At 40.7% G+C, this 21350-nt stretch overlaps 1 protein-coding gene across 6 annotated transcripts in view; it reads right to left on the bottom strand.

Annotated features, from left to right (window-relative positions):
* INSC (INSC spindle orientation adaptor protein) overlaps window positions 1-21350 on the bottom strand; it is a 239845-nt gene that overhangs the window by 38035 nt on the left and 180460 nt on the right. For all 6 annotated transcript variants that reach the window (XM_077321682.1, XM_077321683.1, XM_077321684.1 and 3 more), the window contains one exon: window positions 3798-3969. In XM_077321682.1, coding sequence (XP_077177797.1) covers window positions 3798-3969 — 172 coding nt within the window. The remainder of the gene's footprint in view (window positions 1-3797; window positions 3970-21350) is intronic.

The raw sequence follows: 21350 nt of genomic DNA on the forward strand, positions 1-21350 counted from the left end.
AATTGCAGTGACCTCCCTTGAAATATGTTAACATTTAGACAACATATTGTATTTTCATTTTCAGCACTACTTATTAATATTCATTAAATGTAACAGGCATTTCCATTTGTAGTGCCAACAGGAAGAAGAGAATTCTTTGTAATTATTGACTTAATTAGTGGTCTAGGCTTGTACACATTGTTATGTTAGAAGTTAACATTGGATGTTACTCAAGATGATGTTATATAAACTAAATAAAATGTGATTGTATGGGATGTGTAAAACTAATGGATCTACAAGGGTATAATTCTACAATTTATCTTGCTTTCACTACAAGTTTGTCTTTAGAATCTAAGAATACTCTATAAATTTTTGTTGCAGATCTCTTAAAAATGCTGCAGACACAGCTATTATTATCATAACCTTCTAAGTGCCTTTTAATTTCTGTACACATTTATTTTAACTAAGGGCTGACTCACTCAGCAATTTGGTTTCAATGTGGTTTAAAGATTAAACATATAGAGAAAAGTAATTCAATTACTCAGCTATAAATATTAGAGAGAAATTGGTGATTGATTAGTGGAAAGATTTTCCCCCTCCCAAGTTGCAGTTTCTCTTTCTAAATGTAGTTAGACATGCCTAGCCTTGTCCAAACTAGGTGGTGCTTTGGCTGCAACAATGGAGGAAAAGTCTAATTTTTCTCCAAGCTATGCAAACACTGAACCTATTTCTTGAAAATCACTGACTGTACTACCCCATAAACTCTCCTTGAATCTTATCAGTCTGTGTGGATGACACCTCCAACAAGCAAGCAAGGAAAGATGAGGGCAGCCTAGAACAAGAGAGAAAGCCCATAAACCATGACAGGCAACATACACAACACACCTAGCTAAACATATCTTGTTGGCATCTGAAGACCTTCCAGAATTAAAACTGAAGTCCAGATGACATAAAGTAAATATCTGCTTTAGAAGACCCAGCTGAGGCTTCTCCCCTCCTCAAACCTTGACCTTCTCAGATTCGAGCATAAAATCTCCAAGAATTTCCCAACCTGGAGCTAGTAGCCCCAATAAATCATCCCTCAAAGGCTCAAAATAGGCCTGGAAAGGACCCTGCACCCTCTCTGCCTTTATTTACTGAAATCCAGGCTGGAATAACTGCCTAGCAACAACCAGTGAGGAAATCTGTTGCTTAAATTTCTCTATTGGCATAAAGAGTAGACGGAAACCGTACCCATAAAAAATACAGGTGAAATAGGCAGGGAAACCTGGTGTTTGGGTGAGGGCAGTTGATACTTTAGATGAGATGAAATTATCAGCCAGATTTGGTTACAAATTTGAGGTTTTTCCTGGACCCAGCTGCTCTTAGAAAAGTAGCTTGGGTTATTATTAGCAGTGCCTTCTATCATCTGAATCTGATCCAGATATTATTGTTGTCTTGGCTGACCAAGGTACACTGACCCATATATCTGTAACCACCAGTGTTATTGTATGGCAGCATCCTTGTAGTTTGTGCTGGACACTGAATGTATAATTTTAAGACACCAACATTGCTACCTATAGACTCAACTTATTAGTTTTAAAGCCCTATATGACCAGGGACCCAGATAATTGAAGAACCACCTTTTTATGTATAGATCTAAACTCAAGTTCAGATTGTCACACCAACTACTTTTGTTGGTGCTTTCCTTTATTCCAAATGTGAACCTCCACATGGCTTCTCAGTTGTAGTTCCCATTTTACAAAACACATTGGCTGATGAGAAGTAAACTGCATCAACCTCAGCAGTTAGGTACATATTACTAACATTGGGGGGGGGGGGAGAGGTATAAAGCAAGTAGAAGCACTATTTGATCTTGAGATTATATACATTATATATTTTAATTTCTTATGATTTTGTAAATGCTTCAAGAAAATATACATCTTATATTTCAGGAGTATGTCTACCCCAAGCCTTAAGATAGAACAAGCCTTTGTTCGTAATGGCAAAATAATTGTGTTTCCTAGTATCAAGAAGAAGAATTTATGTTATACCCCACTTTTCACTGCCCAAAGGCATCTCAAAGCAGCTTACAATCAGATAACCTGTGAGGTAGGTGGGGCTTGGAGAGCTCTAAGACAACTACTCTAGGGCAGGGGTAGTCAACCTGTGGTCCTCCAGATGTTCATGGGCTACAATTTCCATGAGCCCCTGCCAGCAAGTTTGCATTTGCTGGCAGCAGCTCATGGGAATTGTAGTCCATGAACATCTGGAGGACCACAGGTTGACTACCCCTGCTCTAGGGGAACTATGATTGGCCCAAGGTTACCCAGCTGGCAGCATGTGGGGAATCAAACCCAGTTATCCAAATTAGAGTCCACTGCTCTTAACCAGTACACCACATTGGCTCTGGATGGTTACTATGTAAGTGAGAAAATTCCAGTTTTGTGGCCCATAGGCAGTCATTTTGTCTATTCCTTTGGCAACCAGTGGTAGTAGCTAGGGGAGGGGGTTTTCTTTAAAACTTGCAAGAGCTGAATAAAGTTGCAGTATTCTCCATTCTTAAAAAAAGATAGCAGTAGAGTTAGATAGGATAAGCATATAGCAGTGGTTCCCAACCCCTGGTTCAAAGACCGGTACCGGTTCCAAGATTGGTACTGGTCCATAGATCAGTCTGTACCAGGCCGTGGCTCCTCCTCATCCTCCTCTCTGGCTGCTGCTTTGGGGGCTGCCCTGCCACTTTGCTGCCGGCTCACCTTTGTTGCTCTCCAGCAGCCACCATGGCTGGGCTCCACCTCAGCTTGGCACTGCACATCTACTACTGGCAGCACCCCCCAGCGGGCGGCAGGAAGTTGGGGCACCAGCAGGAAAGCAAGTGGAGCAGGGGCTCAGGCAGCGGCGATGTCCCTCGGCAAAAGACTACACCCCGGGCCTCAGTAAAATTGTCAAGTGTTGACCAGACCCAAACCTCAAAAGAGTCATCTGTAATCATTAGTGGTGAGCAAAAAAAAACAATCAGAATTTTTTGATTTGGGTATATTGAACCTGAAAAATATCAGTATTTCTCGATATTATTGAATTTCAATGCCAGTATGATATGGGGGTATATGGGGCTCAGGGGGCTATTTTTTGAGGGAGAGGCACAAAATTTTTAGCATGACTCTTAATGCCTTTATTAAAAAAAAATCTTCCAAGTTTTAAAAAGTTTGGACTAGGAGTCCAATTCTATGAGCCTCCAAAGAGGGTGCCTTATCCTCCATTGTTTCCAATGAAGTGGTGGAAAACATATTTAAAATTTAAAGTGAATGCGGTTCCTTTAAAATTTCAGTGCCTTTTGCAAACCACAGTGATACAAATGAACTCTGAATGCATTTAAATAACTGAGGCCCTTTAAATGCCTCTCTAAGCTGAGAGATAACCTCAAAGTCATTCAAAGAGACCAAGAGTCTACAACTGCAGCTTTCTGGTGGTCCTGAAAAATTGTGAATATTTTTGGAAAGCTGAAAAATAGCAAAAAATATATACAGCTGAATTAATACTTGAAAAATACCAATACCATTATTGAAAAAGAGCTGGATGCCAGGCGTAAGATTAGCCTCATATGGTGAGGGGATAGCTAGTTTTGTTTTTTAACCTCCAATTGTCTAGTAATGATTCAAATTTCCATAACATGTCAATTGAATAATAAAATATGAAAGCATGTCATTTTGAAGGTAGAATACAAATATTTTAATAAATACAAAAAATAAAAATGCTTGCAAGATAAGACGCCACTTCCCTTTTTAAATTAAATGCTCAGTTTGTATAGGAAAAGAATGAAGCAAGTCAAATATACATACTGAGAAGTGCTGTGACTATTTCCTCCATATTTTCAAGAAAGCTACTGAGATGCTCAGTAATGGAGAGATGAGGAGATGTAATCTGTGCTATTACGGCTGCTGCTTCTGCATGAGTAGCTTGGGAGTGGGTGCTGTCTGTAAGGATGTCAGCTAAACATAATATTCCATCAACCTAGGTGAAAAATAATACAGTAAAAACCAAAGGCATATTGTATGGCTCAAACTAGCTTGAGGGGGGGGGGAGGTGTCTTATATCAAGAAGAATTCATAAGGACTATAATGTAATTGGAAAATGGTGAAGGTTTAAATATTTAAAAAGACAGTGTCTGAATTAAAGGCAGTACCTCTTAGTTTGGTCAGTATCAGCTATTCTGAATTTTAACATCACCACATGGCATGTATTTTAGTGCACGGTCTTTGTGCCCTGCTACCACAATTAGCTAAGTAAGAGAAGAAACTAGTGCTTAATTTCTTTAAAAACATATCTTTTTATTAATTTAAAGCACTTATAGGTTACTCTAAAAACCTAAAGCCTTTGTAACTAAGATACCAGACACATCATTTCAACAAAACACCATGGTGCTCCTAACCCACAGGCAAGGTCAGCAAAGAGACAGATTTCACATCTTGGAGGCAACAACTGAGATGACCCAAAATCTAATAACTTGTGAATTGTTCCACTGTACCTTTATTTGGTTTTGAATCCTCACGGTAGTGATAGGGAATAAGCCCCATTTTCTGCTGGAATAAAGCCTATGGTGTGACCAAATCTCCTACAACCTACCCCTGATCTTTGCTGTAGGAACAAGAAGGGGACTGAATCTTGGTGTCTGCCTAGCAGGAGGACATATTGCAGCTAGCAAAGCAAAGACACAACACAAAATGTATCTTTGGAATAAATTTAGGCCACAGCTTTATTACTCCAAAACAGATGCTGGCGTGGCACAAGGAGGGATCCAGCTAATATGGTCAGCAGGCTGTAAGGAACCCTGGTCCCAGATGGCACCCTGGGGCTCCTGCCTAGGCATCAGCCTGAAGTGTGGATCTCCTTGCCATCTGGAAATGCCCTGGAAAGATGGCTTAACAGGGAGTCAATGGGTGCAACCCTCTGCCTGGTTCCCTTGAGCCACCTTCCCAGCCGGGTTGGCACCCAGCTCGCATATGCACCACCTCTTAATAAGGCCCCAAGAACAAGGGAGACCAATTCACAGACTGGACTACCCCAAAAGGATTCTCCCTTGCCAACAACCACCAGCTGCAACAAAACATAGACAACTATCAGAAAGAGAATAATTGTTAAGCAATTAGACATTACAATACAGGGTAGGTGGGTGAGTAGGAAACTTCCTACAGTGGTGTTGGACAGAAAAGAGGCCAAGTGCATGTGTCCGGCCTCTTTTAAAGGAGTTGGTGATGCTCCCTGCTCCCCTGCCCGCCACCAGCATTGCACACCTCAGCAAGCCTCAATTCAGAAGCTTGCAGTGATGCACTGGAGTGACGCATCTTTTGCCCTGTGGGCTTGTGCCACTGCCATGGGATTTTAGCACGCACTGTAACCTGCCGTGAGCCTTGTGGGAGTGGTAGGTAAGAAATTTAACAAACAAACAGACAAATAAATGGCAACTTGGTGCCTTCAGGTAAGCATGGCCCTGATTATCTCACTGGTACTAATTAGCCCTACAAAGAGCAGATTACAGCAGACAAAATGAAGAATCAGCCTCTTGCGATGGTTTCCTGTCCCTAGGAATGCAGCATCTGGTCCTCTATCTCTGTCCCAAAACTTAGTCTTCTTACAAATGAGCCTCTGCCACTGCTTTGCAAGTACAGACCTACAGAATGATATAGGTCACACAAAGAGGACCATGTTTATATAAAATCAGAAAGCAATTGTAATAATATGGCATAAAGAGGAGCACTTTTTTCAATTTAAACATCTAAAAATTGTTCCAGTTGGATGATGTCCCTTTCAGACATATTTCTGCTGATGCACTCTCTCCTGGTTACCACTTCCACTGTCGAGAAAAAAAAATGCCAGGGAGAAAAGTCTGATCTGACTATCTCCCTATTATTACTTTCCTTCAGAAAGTACTGCATTGGGATTAGTAATAATAATTCTATTAAAGAACATGTGTGACCTTTTGCATATCCCTGATATGTAGAAAATGTGAAATTGTGAAGGACATTTCTTCCATATTTCATGGATTGGATTTATTAGATAACTTTTGGTGACAGAAGAAGGAATTTTTACCAACTTTTCCTTCTGCGGCAGACCTCCCTTATCATAGGGTGCCTTTTGGGGGAGGAGTTTCCCCCAGGAACAGCATTTTGGAACATTCTGCATTGTGGGGGGAGATAAAGAACTGCCATTCCACAAATGGAAATCCTATCCATCGACAGCGATTTCCCCAGACTCCAAGCCATATTCTAGGGTTAATTTCTGGTACTGAAAACATTGCAAGAATTAACTCTGACTCAAATTAATTCTTCAGAAAATACCAGCCTAGAAAGGAACTACAGAGAGGAACGTGTGAGAGAATGCTCTAGGGGTGCCTTCGTACCCATCAACACCTCACCATCCTCCTCTGACAGCAGCAGCTCAATGTTTTTCGTCATAGACCATGCAGCCTTTTACATTACAAGTGTCTTTCTCAAATTTTAATGTTCTTCCATTCATTTCTTAAATTGTTTGTTTAAAGCTTTTGTTGCTCCCATTTCAGATATTTATTAATGTTCAGTGCCAAGTTGTCTTAATTAAACATCCTCCGGTGAGCATATATTAAGGTGTTTAGATTGACTTGTCACTTAAAACATCCTATGAGAAGGGCTCAATGAAGTAATGCTATTATCTTTCAGATCGTCATGATTAGAACAACAAGGATAAATTTATCATTGGACTACATATTGTACAGAATACAAATAATGTTCAGGAACTTTAAAAAAGATACGTCTCCACCATTCATTTTGTCATCAACAAACATTCATCCATCTACTTAGCAAAAGGGGGTTTTTTTCTAGTTGTGGTGACACTAAAGGTCAAAGCCAGCCATTTGCATAAGTCATTTTTCTCTGAGATATATTTTTAAAAAGTCTCATGTTATACATATAACATCCATATGAGTGATTAATTGTTGCCTAATACATGCACTGGATATTACAATAATAAAAGGGTCAGGTTTTATCACCTTGGAGCTTTGCAGAATTACAATGTATTTGAATTTTAAAACAGATGCTGAACAGTAAATGAAATACAACAGATTGCAACAGAGATTACAGCAACCTTTAGACTGCCACCAGGGGCTGGAAGTTGGCAGGCTGGGTTTGAGCACACTAAATGCCTCTTTGTGAGAGTGGTGGTCACCTCTGCAGGCCATAATGTATCCATTCCAAAAGGAACTGACTCTGGATCCAGGAGAGTAAAATAAATACCATCCAGTCTCAAATTCTTGAACAAGGTAATTGAATGAGTGGGGGCTGGGCAACTTCAGAGATTTCTGAACAAAACAGATAATTTTGATCCATTCCAATGGTATTTCAAGCTTGGTTCTGGGACTGAAATGACCTTGGCTATCCTGGTGTATGACCTGGGGGATGGACAGGGGGATTAGAGCCCTGTTAACTCTCCTGTATCTCTGTGGCTTTAGATGCCACTGACCATAGTACTCTTCTGGACTGCCTTTCAGGGCTGGAAATTGGAGCACCATTGCAATGGTGTCGGTCCTACCATGAAGGTAGGTTCCAGAGTAGGATGCTGGAGTACTGATGCTTGAGCCCTTGATCTCTGGCCTATGGTCCTGCAAGACTCCATTTTGTCCTCCATGTTTTTTTTTAACATTTGCATGAAGCCACTGGGAGTGATCATCCAGGGATGTGGGCTGAACTGCCACTAGTATTCAGAAGACAATCGGTTTTTTATTTCATTTCATTTCAATTTATTTTATTTTGTATTTTTTATTTATTTTTTATTTATTTTATTTATGTTAAGATTTATTGGCTGCCACTCTCAGCTAGGCCAGCTCTGAGTGGCTTACAGTCATGGTAAAATACAATAATCTAAAACAATAATAACCTTAGTTTTATAAATTCTGCAATATACAACAGTAAAATTTAACAAGACAACAGCGACTGCCAAGAAGATGTTTCTCTGACAAATGTGGGGCTCTGTGTTGCAAGTGAAAAGATGCAAGGAGTGATGGAATCATTCAAGAGGTTCGAACTAGTCTAATTCTTCCGTTGCTAGGCAGATTCCCAGGGCGCTCAGGAGAATTTTACATTTCTCTGCTGCTTGCAGATATAGAAAATAATACAACTTATAGAGTTGCCAAGTTCTGCGCAGCAGCAATCAAAATTCGTAATAGAATGGTCTGTTTTAAATGAATCTGGACAGCTGTGTTTATCTACCTTTTCTATTTTCTATTGTTATCTTTTAAGATGTTTTAATTCTTGGTTTTAATGGATGTTTCTGTATCATCTTATGCTGGTCTATGACCGTAATAAAACTAACTGAACTGAAGTTCAAGAGGGAGGATCCAGCAATATTTTGAGTCCGAGCACTGACGAAATGCCTGGTGGAAGAACTCTGTCTTGCAGGCCCTCAGGAACTGTGTTAGCTCTGATAGGACCCTCAGCTCATCAGGGAATTCATTCCCCCAGACAGCGTCCAGGACTGAAAAGGCTCTGGTCCTAGTCCAAAACCAGATATACTTCATGGGAGCAGGGAATCACCAGTGATTTAGTACCCACAGAATACAGCACCCTAGAGGGGAGGGCATGGGGGATAAGTGGTTCCTCAGGTGTGTAGGGCCCAGATTGCAAGAGGCTTCCAGTTCATTCTCTGTATCAATAATAACTGGAAGGTCACAGTGCTGCATTGAGATTTTATCTGCAAAAAAGCTCGCTAATGCCTCACAGCTCAAGTCCAATTTACAAAGACTTTGGGAAACAAAGGCCTTGCCAGATTAGATTGCTGCAGTATGTTGTAAATAGGGATGACCTGGAAAATAGTTTGGAGACTACAGCTTGTACAGGAGGCTAGAGCCAGAATGTTAACTAGAGTCGGTCATAGAGATCATATGATTCCAATCTTGTTCTACTTACTCTGGCTTGCAATTTGCTCCAAGGTCCAATTTAAGATGCCATTATTGACTTTTTAAAGTCCCATACAACTAAAGGCCAGCATGCCTTAAGGATCCCTTCTTTGTATATGAAGCTAGAAAGCCACAACAGTCATATTCAGAGATTCCGCTTTATGTGTCTCCACCATAAGAGACCAGATGGGCAGCAACTCAAAAAAGGACCTTTAAGTCATGGCACCAAAACTCCAGAACTCCCCCCCTCTGTCTCCCTCTATCATTGTCTTTACCAAGTAGGCAAAAACTTTTAAAGTTGCTGTTCACTCAATTAACTCTTTTTAGCTTTCTTCCATTTGTATTTTAATAAATTTTAAAATAAATTAAAAAAATAATTTACATCTATTTGTATTTTAACCACTTTTTTAATACCTGAAGAGTTTGTCATATTGGAGACCCTGCATTGAATGGAACAATGGCTTTAAAATATTTTAAAGAAATAAATAATAAACAAACCTGAAGTATATTTGCATGGAGCCAAAAGCCATGATGAATCTCTGGAGTGATAGGGTTCATAAGTTTTTTTTTTTAATCTTGACCTGAGATACAGTACAATTTTTTTTTAATCATTTTTTAAGATGATAGATCCAAAAGAGAAATGATGAAGATAAAAAGTACAAAGATTATAGAACATGGAGTGAAATGAAATTGAGCATGAGAGCAACAGCAAACCTACTCAGCTCCTTCACCCATCACAAGGAAACTCAGTCCACCATTCACTGATAGTGGCATATCAGGTGCTCGGCAGCCTCCTGGGCAGAAGGCAAAACAGGCGTTCGGTCAAGTACTTGTGGACTCCTGTACATGAATCATAGGCTAAATCAATTTACTGAGCAAAGAATTTACTAGAGAGAAATCTTTACAGGTATGTTTCTACCAATGGCTGACTTTTAATTACTGCAGCTGGATATGCAATCCTTTTTGATCTTGCCCACCAAGACATAGCTGCCTGCTATAATAAAAGAAAGGGCCCTCCCCATTGTATTCTATATTCATAAAAGGCTAGTTGTGAACCAAGAGGAACAGAGGGCCAATGAGAAGAATGGGAAATATGAGGAAGTGCTTAAAGGCAGACATACCTGTGGCTGTCTTGGATCATGGATGAACAGGTGAGTATGAAGGCTGCTAAAAAGCCACTGGCACGGTTTCAGAAACTGGATATAGAGGTACTAAGGGGAAATCAAAGAGCCTCTTGTGGCGCAGAGTGGTAAGGCAGCAGATATGCAGTCTGATAGCTTTGCCGGTGAGGCTGGGAGTTCAATCCCAGCAGCTGGCTCAAGGTTGACTCAGCCTTCCATCCTTCCGAGGTCGGTAAAATGAGTACCCAGCTTGCTGGGGGGTAAACGGTAATGACTGGGGAAGGGAATGGCAAACCACCCTGTATTGAGTCTGCCATGAAAACGCTAGAGGGCGTCACCCCCAAGGGTCAGACATGACTTGGTGCTTGCACAGGGGATACCTTTACCTTTACCTTTAAGGGGATATCATAATTTAAGAGCAATAGACTTTTGTTCTGTGCCCTTAAAGATAATAGCTACCGTGAGCCAGCAGGCTGGGAGTGAAGGCCTAAAAGTATTATTATTATTATTATTATTATTATTATTATTATTATTATTATTATTATTATTATTATTATTATTATTATTATTGAACTGATATAAAATAATAATCAATTAAAATTCAGGACCTGAATCATGAAAAGTTTTGTTATTTGGGTTAATGCAGTAGAAATGAAATGAAAATTATTTTTGATCAAACAATACTGGTTCACTCACTTAAAAACTTGAATTAAAAGCTGACTTTCAGAAGTTCCTTTTAGTAATAATTTAATACCCTGTTGAAATATGCAGAACTGAATATTTCACTAACAGATTCATGGCAATAAATGCTAATACTGGTTATTTATACTCTCACAGTTATTGAGGTGACAGAGCAGTTTGTAAATAGCTTCTGCTGAAATTATATAGCTTATTAAATGCTTAATTCTTTATTCTCACAGGACAGGTTGAAACAGTTATCGTCAACCAAATCTTGTCATGGCACTGTCCAGTGAGTCAGACACTGAATCTGAGTCAGGTGCCCAGCACAATTCAGATAGCAACTAAAAGATTTTTGTTAATTTACATTATTTGTAGTCTGCCTTTTGTGAAACACTGTGTATGTCATAGTGTAAGTCAATGAAGTCAACAGAATGCAGTTTAATAAGATTGGGAGTTTCAAATTATATCTGAGTAGAAGACCTGGAACAAAGCTGCAACAAAGCATTAGTATTAACATGACATATTAAGCAATGCAGAAATTACATAATAGATTATACATACGCTGGCCTGCCCTTATCCTTGATCCAGAAATTGCAATTAGTCCAGAATGCAGCTGCCAGGGTCCTCACAGTATCACCTTGGAGGTCCCACATCCAGCCCATCCTCCAGCAGCTGCGCTAGCTCTCAATTGAATTCCGGATCAGGCTTAAGGTTTTGGTCATCACTTTTAAGGCCATACGCAGTCTGTGGACCCAGTATACCTGAGGGATCGCCTCTCCGCCTACACCCCTCAAAGAGCTTTGTGGTCTACCACCTCCAACCTTCTGGTGGTCCCTGGCCCCAAGGAAGCCCGCTTGACCACAACCAGGGCCAGAGCTTTTTCCATTCTGGCCCTCACCTGGTGGAACAAGCTCCCAGAGGAGATCAGGGCCCTGACAGAACTAAAGCAGTTCCACAGGGCCTGCAAAAGGGAGCTCCTCCACCAGGCATTTGGTTGAGGTCGACCTAATCCATTGCTCCCTATTGGGCCCCCTCAAGCCCCCCCTACCATGACTGTAACCAATCCACCCAACCCCTGAGTCTTCGTAATGAGTTGAGCTAAGGCTGTTTGCAGTCCCACCTTTCTTTAATGTTATTGTTGTTATTGTTAATATGTTAATGTTATTGTTGTTATACCTTATTGTTACCAGAATGATGTTACCTGTACCATTTTGTTGTTTCATGTAAACTGCCCTGAGCCTTCATGGAGGGCGATAGATTAGATAGATAGATTAGATAGATTAGATAGATAGATTAGATAGATAGATTAGATAGATAGATTAGATAGATAGATAGATAGATAGATAGATAGATAGATAGATAGATAGATAGATAGATAGATAGATAGATAGATAGATAGATAGATAGATAGATAGATAGATAGACATTTTTCCTGAATCAATTCAGTTATAATAAAGCCCTATTGCCTTTGCAAAATGCCCTCTTCAAAAATTTAGTTTTACATAGTTTGGTAAGTGCCAGAAGAGTGTGATCATTTCGGACCTCATACATCAGGCCATTCTGTTAGGTGGGGGAGCAGTGCAACAGAGAATGTATGTGTACAGGCAGTTGCTAATCTTCCCCATTTTCAACTGGAGTCTTTCCAACTGGAGTTTCTGAGCTGACTTTGAGGGGAGACTTATTCAGAATGTGTTACTATAGTCTATTCTCAGAGTTACCACGGCATGGATCCAGGTGATCATGTGAGCTGTCAAGGTAGGGGGCCACCTTCCAGGCTAAACTAATCTGTAAAAAAGTTTTTTGGAGGTGTGTCAACTTGCTTTTCCAGCAACTCTGTTGGATCCAGTATAACTGCTAAATTCTTGACCACATGAGCAAGGTGAGAAACATGTCTTTGATCTCTGCCATCACAGTCAGCATTAACTCTATGTTTGCAGATCACCCCTTTTAAAATCTGCTCTATTATCTTCGCTTCTGGAACGCCATTAGCTAAGAGTAGCTGCGGTTAATATGACCCTCTGTCCAAGAGACAAGTATTTGCTTATAAGAAGTGTGTTTGAAACACTAATAATTTGTTCCTTGACAAAGCCAGCAGGCAAAACGCTTTGGGACTTATATGAAGTAAGAATTTAAAAACATCTGAAACTGAAGAGAGATGACTCTATTTGGATTTATTATTGCCATATTGTTGTCCCAGTGCATCTGTACTATTTCTATTATCTTCCTGGAAACTGAGGTCAGAATCACTGGCCTGTAGTTTCTCTAATCTCCTCACATACAGCTCCACTCCACCTCCTCTTTGACTTTTTCTGGGTTTTTTGAAGAACTCATATCCATTCACTACTGCATTCCAGTCATGAGAATCATCCCATCAAGTCTCTGTGTTGTTGTTGTTATGTGCGAAGTCGTGTCCGACCCATCGCGAACCCATGGACAATGATCCTCCAGGCCTTCCTGTCCTCTACCATTCCCCGGAGTCCATTTAAGTTTGCACCTACTGCTTCAGTGACTCCATCCAGCCACCTCATTCTCTGTCGTCCCCTTCTTCTTTTGCCCTCGATCGTTCCCAGCATTAGGCTCTTCTCCAGGGAGTCCTTCCTTCTCATGAGGTGGCCAAAGTATTTGAGTTTCATCTTCAGGATCTGGCCTTCTAAAGAGCAGTCAGGGTTGATCTCCTCTAGGACTGACCAGTTTGTTCGCCTTGCAGTCCAAGGGACTCGCAAGAGTCTTCTCCAGCACCAGAGTTCAAAAGCCTCAATTCTTTGACGCTCGGCCTTCCTTATAGTCCAACTTTCGCAGCCATACATTGCAACTGGGAAGACCATAGCCTTGACTAAACGCACTTTTGTTGGCAGGGTGATGTCTCTGCTTTTTAGGATGCTGTCTAGATTTGCCATAGCTTTCCTCCCCAGGAGCAAGCGTCTTTTAATTTCTTTGCTGCAGTCCCCATCTGCAGTGATCTTGGAGCCCAGGAAAATAAAATCTGTCACTATCTCCATTTCTTCCCCATCTATTTGCCAGGAATTGAGAGGGCCAGATGCCATGATCTTTGTTTTCTTGATGTTGAGTTTTAAGCCAACTTTTGCACTCTCCTCCTTCACCCGCATCAACAGGCTCTTAAGTTCCTCTTCACTTTCTGCCATTAGAGTGGTATCATCTGCATATCTGAGGTTGTTGATATTTCTCCCTGCAATCTTGATCCCAATTTGTGACTCCTCTAATCCCGCATTTCTCATGATGTGCTCTGCATACAAGTTAAATAGGCAAGGTGACAGTATACAGCCTTGCCGAACTCCTTTCTCAATTTTGAACCAGTCAGTGATTCCATGTTCAGTTCTCACTGTTGCTTCTTGACCTGCATATAAATTTCTCAAGAGACAAATAAGATGCTCTGGTATTCCCATCTCTTTAAGAACTTGCCACAATTTGTTGTGCTCCACACAATCAAAGGCTTTAGCATAGTCAATGAAGCAGAAGTAGACGTTCTTCTGGTACTCCCTAGCTTTCTCCATGATCCAGCGTATGTTGGCAATTTGATCTCTAGTTCCTCTGCCTCTTCGAAATCCTGCCTGTACTTCTGGAAGTTCTCGGTCCACATATTGCTGGAGCCTAGCTTGTAGGATTTTGAGCATAACTTTGCTAGCATGAGAAATTAGTGCAATGGTGCGGTAGTTTGAACATTCTTTGGCATTGCCCTTCTTTGGGATTGGAATGTAAACTGACCTTTTCCAATCCTGTGGCCATTGTTGAGTTTTCCAAATTTGCTGGCATATTGAGTGTAGCACTTTTACTGCATCGTCCTTTAAGATTTTGAATAGTTCAACTGGAATGCTGTCACCACCACTAGCTTTATTGTTGCTCAGACTTCCTAAGGCCCATTTGACTTCACATTCCAGGATGTCTGGCTCCAGGTCAGTAACTACCCCACTGTGGTCATCAGGGATGTTAAGCTCACTCTTGTATAGTTGTTCTGTATAATTTTGCCACCTTTGTTTAATCTCTTCTGCTTCTGTGAGGTCCCTACCATTTTGGTCCCTTATCATACCCAACTTTGCATGAAACGTTCTCTTCATATCTCCAATTTTCTTGAAAAGATCTCTGGTCCTCCCCATTCTATTGTTTTCTTCTATTTGTTTGCACTGTTCATTTAAGAAGGCATTCTTATCTCTTCTAGCTTTTCTCTTGAATTCTGCATTCAATTGGGTGTATCTTTCTCTTTCTCCCTTGCCTTTCACTTCCCTTCTCTCCTTAGCTATTTGTAAAGCTTCCTCAGACAGCCATTTTGATTTCTTGCATTTCTTTTTCTTTGGGATGGTTTTAGTTGCTACCTCTTGTACAATGTTGCGAACCTCCGTCCATAGTTCTTCAGGCACTCTGTCTATCAGATCTAATTCCTTAAATCTATTTGTCACCTCTACTGTGTATTCATCGGGGATATGATTTAGTTCATACCTGAGTGGCCTAGTGCTTTTCCCTACTTTCTTCAATTTAAGCCTAAATTTTGCAACAAGAAGCTCATGATCTGAACCACAATCAGCTCCTGGTCTTGTTTTTATTGACTGGATAGAACTTTTCCATCTTTGGCTGCAGAGCACATAGTCAATCTGATTTCTGTGTTGACCGTCTGGTGATGTCCATGTGTAGAGTCGTCTCTTGGGTTGTTGGAAAAGAGTGTTTGCTATGACCATTGTATTCTCTTGACAAAATTCTACCAGCCTGTGCCCTGCTTCATTTTGTACTCCAAGGCCAAACTTGCCTGTTATCCCGGTTATCTTTTTGGCTTCCTACGTTAGCATTCCAATCCCCCATGATGATAAGCACATCATTTTTTGGCGTTGCTTCTAGAAGGTGTTGTCGGGCTTCATAGAACTGATCAACTTCATCCTCTTCAGCAGCAGTGGTTGGGGCATAGACCTGGATCACTGTGATGTTGAAAGGTTTGCCTTGGATTCGAACTGAGATCATTCTGTCATTTTGGGGATTGTATCCCAAGACTGCTTTTCCTACTCTCTTATTGATTATGAAGGCTACTCCATTTCTTCTGCGAGATTCTTGTCCACAGTAGTATACCTGATGGTCATCTGAATTAAATTCACCCATTCCTGTCCATTTTAGTTCACTGATTCCTAAAATGTCGATGTTCAAGTCTCTGTAATACCTACTAAACCTTGTCTTCATGAGAACCTCAAGCTCTTCCTTTTTATTGCCCAGGCTTTGGGCATTGGAATATAGGCACCTGAAACCTCTTACCCTCGGTTCCATTTTACCCAGCCTTCCCAGGCAGGCCTCTTAGAATCCCTATGTTGATAGTTACCTTACCCTTGTGGCTTCAGTTTAAAGCTGATGAATCTCCCCAGGTTCTTGCCAAGCACATTCTTCCCCAGCTTGGATAAATCCATCATGGACTAGTAGACCTTCTAGAAAATCTACTTGTGGTCTCAGAATCCAAATGTCAACTGCCAGCACCACCAAAACAGCTGGTAGTTCATCTCAGAGATAATGACATCAATGTTTAGTGCCTTGGCCATTCTCAACATCTGTTCCCCATAAAGGCATAGATTCTCACTAGGAGAAACAGGGGTCCAATTCCCTATGATGTCATCAGGTGATAGATCAGATGCACTCCTGGGACTGTAACAAGAAGCAATCAAAATCTAATTAGGTTCATGATAAGGGGAACAGAATGGAGCAAAGCTGAAACGGACTTTGATGTATCTATGATCACTCAGTTTGTGACCCATTCAAATGGCTAAGATTGGTATCCAGTTCATCTTTTAAGATACGTAGGTGACACATAGTAGAAATGCCTCTGTGGCAGGCAAGCCTATTGCTGAGACACTGCTGATTTCAACTGTACAAACTAATTCACTGGGATGCTAATATGGTTCCCATCTAAGTCTGGAAGGGAATCACTGGGAGAATCCAAGTACAGTGAACTATGAGGGGGGCACCTGATCATCTGCAGATTTTCTAGGGAATGAGTGTTGCTTGGTCTGCTTAGAAGCAGAATCCAAGGTTTTTGACTAGAGGTTCTGACTGTTAACACACTAGAGGTGAAGATCAGTGCCATCTAAACTCTGAAGCAGGGGTTATGGAAGGAGCTTTATTTGATGGCCTAGTAGCTCTATTCATGGTGGGACCAGTTGGAATGGATTGAACCAAGGAAAGCCTGGGATTGCTTGCAATGTCAAAATCAAGATGGAAAAGAAAGGATAGGATCCGCATTTGGGAGAGCCTTAGGAAGAACCAAGATACTTCAGTCAAAGCCACCACAAACGCTGGCAGGGGCTCATGGGAATTGTAGACCATGGACATCTGGAGGGCTGCAGTTTGACTACCCTTGTTTAAGTGCTTCCAAATTTAATCCCACACATTTGTTTGCTGCAGTTTATATGCCTGATCTTAAAAAGGTGTGGCTTACAACCAACAGACTTAGAAGGAATGGCCTGTAACATGGCAAAGAAGTCATATTACAATTTCAAATCCTTAGAATCCATCTACGGGTACTATTTATGTGCTTTTTTTCTTTGCAATCTGGCTTATAAAGTAGATCTCTTGGTCAGCAGTTGCTGTTTAGTGATCAGATAAATACCAAAATAATTAAATGGGGCGTGCTTTAGCCATTCAGGGTTGTCTCCTTTCAGATGACAGATTTGCTGACATGCTGCATTTGGAAACAGGGATTAGAGCTAATAGGAAGAATGACTCCCTGTTGGTGAACAAGCAAGAAAATTATATTACAGTTCCAAAACAGAATTAGGACACCTTCTTTTCCCTCTTTTGCAATGATGTAATATACACTAAGGTGTACTTGATACTATTTTGGCCTGATTCAGAAGTAGGAAAAAAATAAAACTCTACCAGGCTACACCATTTATAAGTGTCCAGTAATAAATTTTAAAAGGACAAGAGAACAATCTAATAAAAGCACTTTAACATCCAAAAAGAAATTGCTGTTTAAAGCATTTATATAATTAGCTTTCACACTGAAAGGAACTTTGGACTGCTGCCCTGCTTTCTGTTTAATTCTGGGGAAGTAATCAGCTAAAATGTCAAATGTGTCAGTGCCTTGGCAATACAAGAGAATGGGTCAGCTGGATAATGCAAACAAAAGAATTCTATGAATGCAACAAGATGCTATAAAGACTGCATTTGAGGAATGTTATGCAAGAGCAGCTCAATTATAATGTTCAGTAAAACTGAAGATTAGAAAAGCATAGAGCTTCCACAGAAAGGCCTTCCCTTGGTAAACATAACTGATATGACAGGCGGAAGCATGTACCATGGTATACCACACATGATTCATGCAAACCCCTCTGTCCCAAAAGCATACATGTGGGGATTAGATAGGTTGATTTTGTGTAATTACACTGTTTTCATGCTGCTATTGCCCAAATGGCTTGCTACAGTCATCTTCTATTTTTTTTTAATGGTATTATTATACTGTTACACTATTTTGACCATTTGGTAAACTGTTGGTGTGGTGTAGTGGTTAGGACTTGAACAAGGATTTGGGAAACCTAAATTCAAATCCCTACTCTGCCATGAAAGCCTGCTGTGTGACCTTGGGTCACTCACTCTTTCTCAGCCTGATCTACATTAGGGGGTGAGGATAAAATGGAGGAGAGAATTATGTAAGTCATTCTGCACACCCATTGGGGAGAAAAGTGGGGTAAAAATGAAGTAAGAGATTAAATTAAAAGTGCCAATCTGCTTTTTTTTTTTTAAGTGCCATGCTTCCCTAGTGTAAGTAGTAGAATTGCTAGTAGGTCACTGATTACAGAACTTCTTTGTGGAACCCCGACCCTGACCCTCACCTGGGCATTGTTTGGTAACAAAATAACTCAAAGCAAGCCACCTTAAACTGAACTCTTCAAAGATGGAGTGGCTGGAGAAGAAGGGACCAGACAAGGAAGCATGTCTCCCTAGGCTAGACAGGATGCAACTTACAGTTCACAATCAGCCAGGAACCTGGGGGTGATCTTTGATGCCTCCTTAATGATGATGACTCAGGTCACAAAAGTAGCTCAGCAGATATTTTTCCATCTATGCTGAGTGAGGCACCCTATATGGCCCCGGAACACCTGGCTCCTGTGATCCACACAATTGTCACCTCCAGACCTGATTACTGTAACTCACTTTACATGGGCCTACCTTTGACCCTGCTCCAAAAACTGCAACTGGTACAAAATGTGACTGCCAGGGTTCTCACACGTACACCATGGAGAGCCTATATAAAACCAGTTTTGTGGCAGTTGCATTGACTTCCAGATCTGATTCAAGGTTTTGGTACTCACCTTTAAGGCCATGTACAGTCCAGGCCCTGTGTATCCGAGAGACTGTCTTTCTCAATATGTTTCCCAGGGAACACTATGATCAAGGAATACTAAGTAACTGTTGATCCCTCGTCCTAAGGAGGTGTTTGGCCTCAACCAGAGCCAGGCCTTTCCTGACCCTGGCTCCTGTCGGGTGGAATGAGCTCCCCCAAAACATCCTAAGTTCCACAGGGTCTACATGGTGGACTTCTTCCAGTGGACCTATTGTTGAGGCCAACCAGAACAACATTAAGCCAGCCCCCCTCCACTCATCCCCCCTTTCCCTAACTCCTCCAGCTTGGCTGCCGGTGACTGAAGTGAGTTCAAACTAATAGTCCAACTGCAGGCAAGAATTTTTAATTTTTACTTTTAAATTAATAATGAATTGATTATGTATTTTATTATGGGATACTGAGCACATTACATTTTATGGCACATATGGCTTGGCCCTACAAAGTCACATTTATGCCAGATCTGGCCCTCATAATAAATGAGGTATAATTTACTTGAAATAAATAAATTCACAGTAGTTCTTATTACCCACTGGCTGATGGGCTTATAGAGTGCTTGAACCACACTCTGATATTCATCTTGTCAATCCTTTTTGAAAGCCAAACAGAAAAATTGCAGATCAGGTAATAATAATGTTTAGCTGAGACTGTTTCTGCATTAGGGCTATAATTCAGATTTGTGTTTTTAAAGGGTCAAGTTTTTCATCCATTTCTACATTGAAATTAGCCTCTTCAGGTGCAGACCTGAATTCCCCCCCCCCTCACTTGCCCTGTATCAAAGGTATTCCCAGAAAACTGGTTTTCATTTTTTAAGTGAGAACTAACAGGATCTAATTTGAGCCTGTCAAATGTGGAAATATATGCATAGAATCATAGAATCATATTTTTAAAACAGCAAGAAGAGGAGATCCATAGCATAACAACAAAAACAAATCACAGAATTAATTATTAGCTTGACTTATAACCACATCAGTAAACCATTTAAAAATAGCATATATGAAAATTGGAATATGCTATATGATGTTCTGCTTTGTGATTTTAAAAAACCCAACATTGTTCAAAATAGCATTATGCCAGCTGAATGGCAAAGCACTAAACAATATTGTGCCTCCCAGCCACTCTGCACCTTCTTGCTGTCTCATTCTTGTCTGCCACCTTTTAGCGCTTTTTATACCCCACAATTGATGCTGGAAATGGTGGAAGAGAGCAATGTGCTTTATACACAACTCTTTTCCACCTGTCAGTCAATCCTGGCAACCAACCCCCTTTCTCCATGTTTTAAAGGGCCTGCGATGACTGCTAATCTTTTTAAATTAAATACTTTAATTAAATACTTCTCAGTTGAAACACCTATGCCTCTAATAATAGATGCATAGTGCTTTTTGAATGCCACCCCTTATGGAATCATGAGTCTGATACTTAAAAAAAAATACTCATTCCTGATTTTTTTTTGGGTGGGGGTGGACTTTAGCTTTGTGTTACAACTTTGGGAAAGAATTATTTCTGGCATCGCCTGCATGCTTGTCTGCCTATTCATTGCTCCAGGCTGTTCTTAATTTTTAAAAAGCACTTCCTGTCCCCCGGAAGAAGGGAGAGGGAGGCAGGTGTGAGAGCGGGACATTGGAGGTGGAGGTAGCGCTTCTTCACCTCCACACATTTCTTTGGCTGGTGGCCTGCTGGTTGCTGTCCTGTAGCTTGCACTTTTGTACGTTAGGGAATCCATTTTATACAATCCCCCAACTAGCGCTTTAAAATGAAGGATGTAGTGAGCAGTTTGCTGCCTGGACTCTGGATGTTGGTGATGTCATGCGGAGTGGCTGGATTATAACAACTACCTAAGGTAAGCATTTCACTACATTTAACAGGTGCGGAATTGCCCCAAGTACCACTTTTAAAAGAACATCCAGTTTAAAAGCCAAATTGGTCCACAGTAACAACTTTGTTCCTATGAACATATAAACAACCATCCCAAGAGCAGGCTTGCCTGAAGATCATTTAAAATGTAGACACTATATATGTTGTGACCTAACTCAAAATATGAAATAATTCATCAATCCCTTTGACAAAAGATAATGTGTTCTGAACAACTTTACAACATGCAATTCAGAAATGGTTGCATATGCCATAAGATGTTCTTGCAATAAAATATATGTTGGAAAGACCTCTAGCAAATTAAAAATATGAATAACAGAACACAGGAGCAACATATTTTGCAGAATACTTGGGGTGCCTTTGGTATAGCTTTTTATGGACCCACTGATTTTATTGGGGGGGGGGTAAATAAATTAACAATTATTAAGTCCTACTGTATTGAGTCTGCCATGAAAACGCTGGAGAGCGT

This window comes from Paroedura picta, chromosome 2, assembly GCF_049243985.1.
Source record: "Paroedura picta isolate Pp20150507F chromosome 2, Ppicta_v3.0, whole genome shotgun sequence".
Lineage (NCBI taxonomy): Eukaryota > Metazoa > Chordata > Lepidosauria > Squamata > Gekkonidae > Paroedura > Paroedura picta.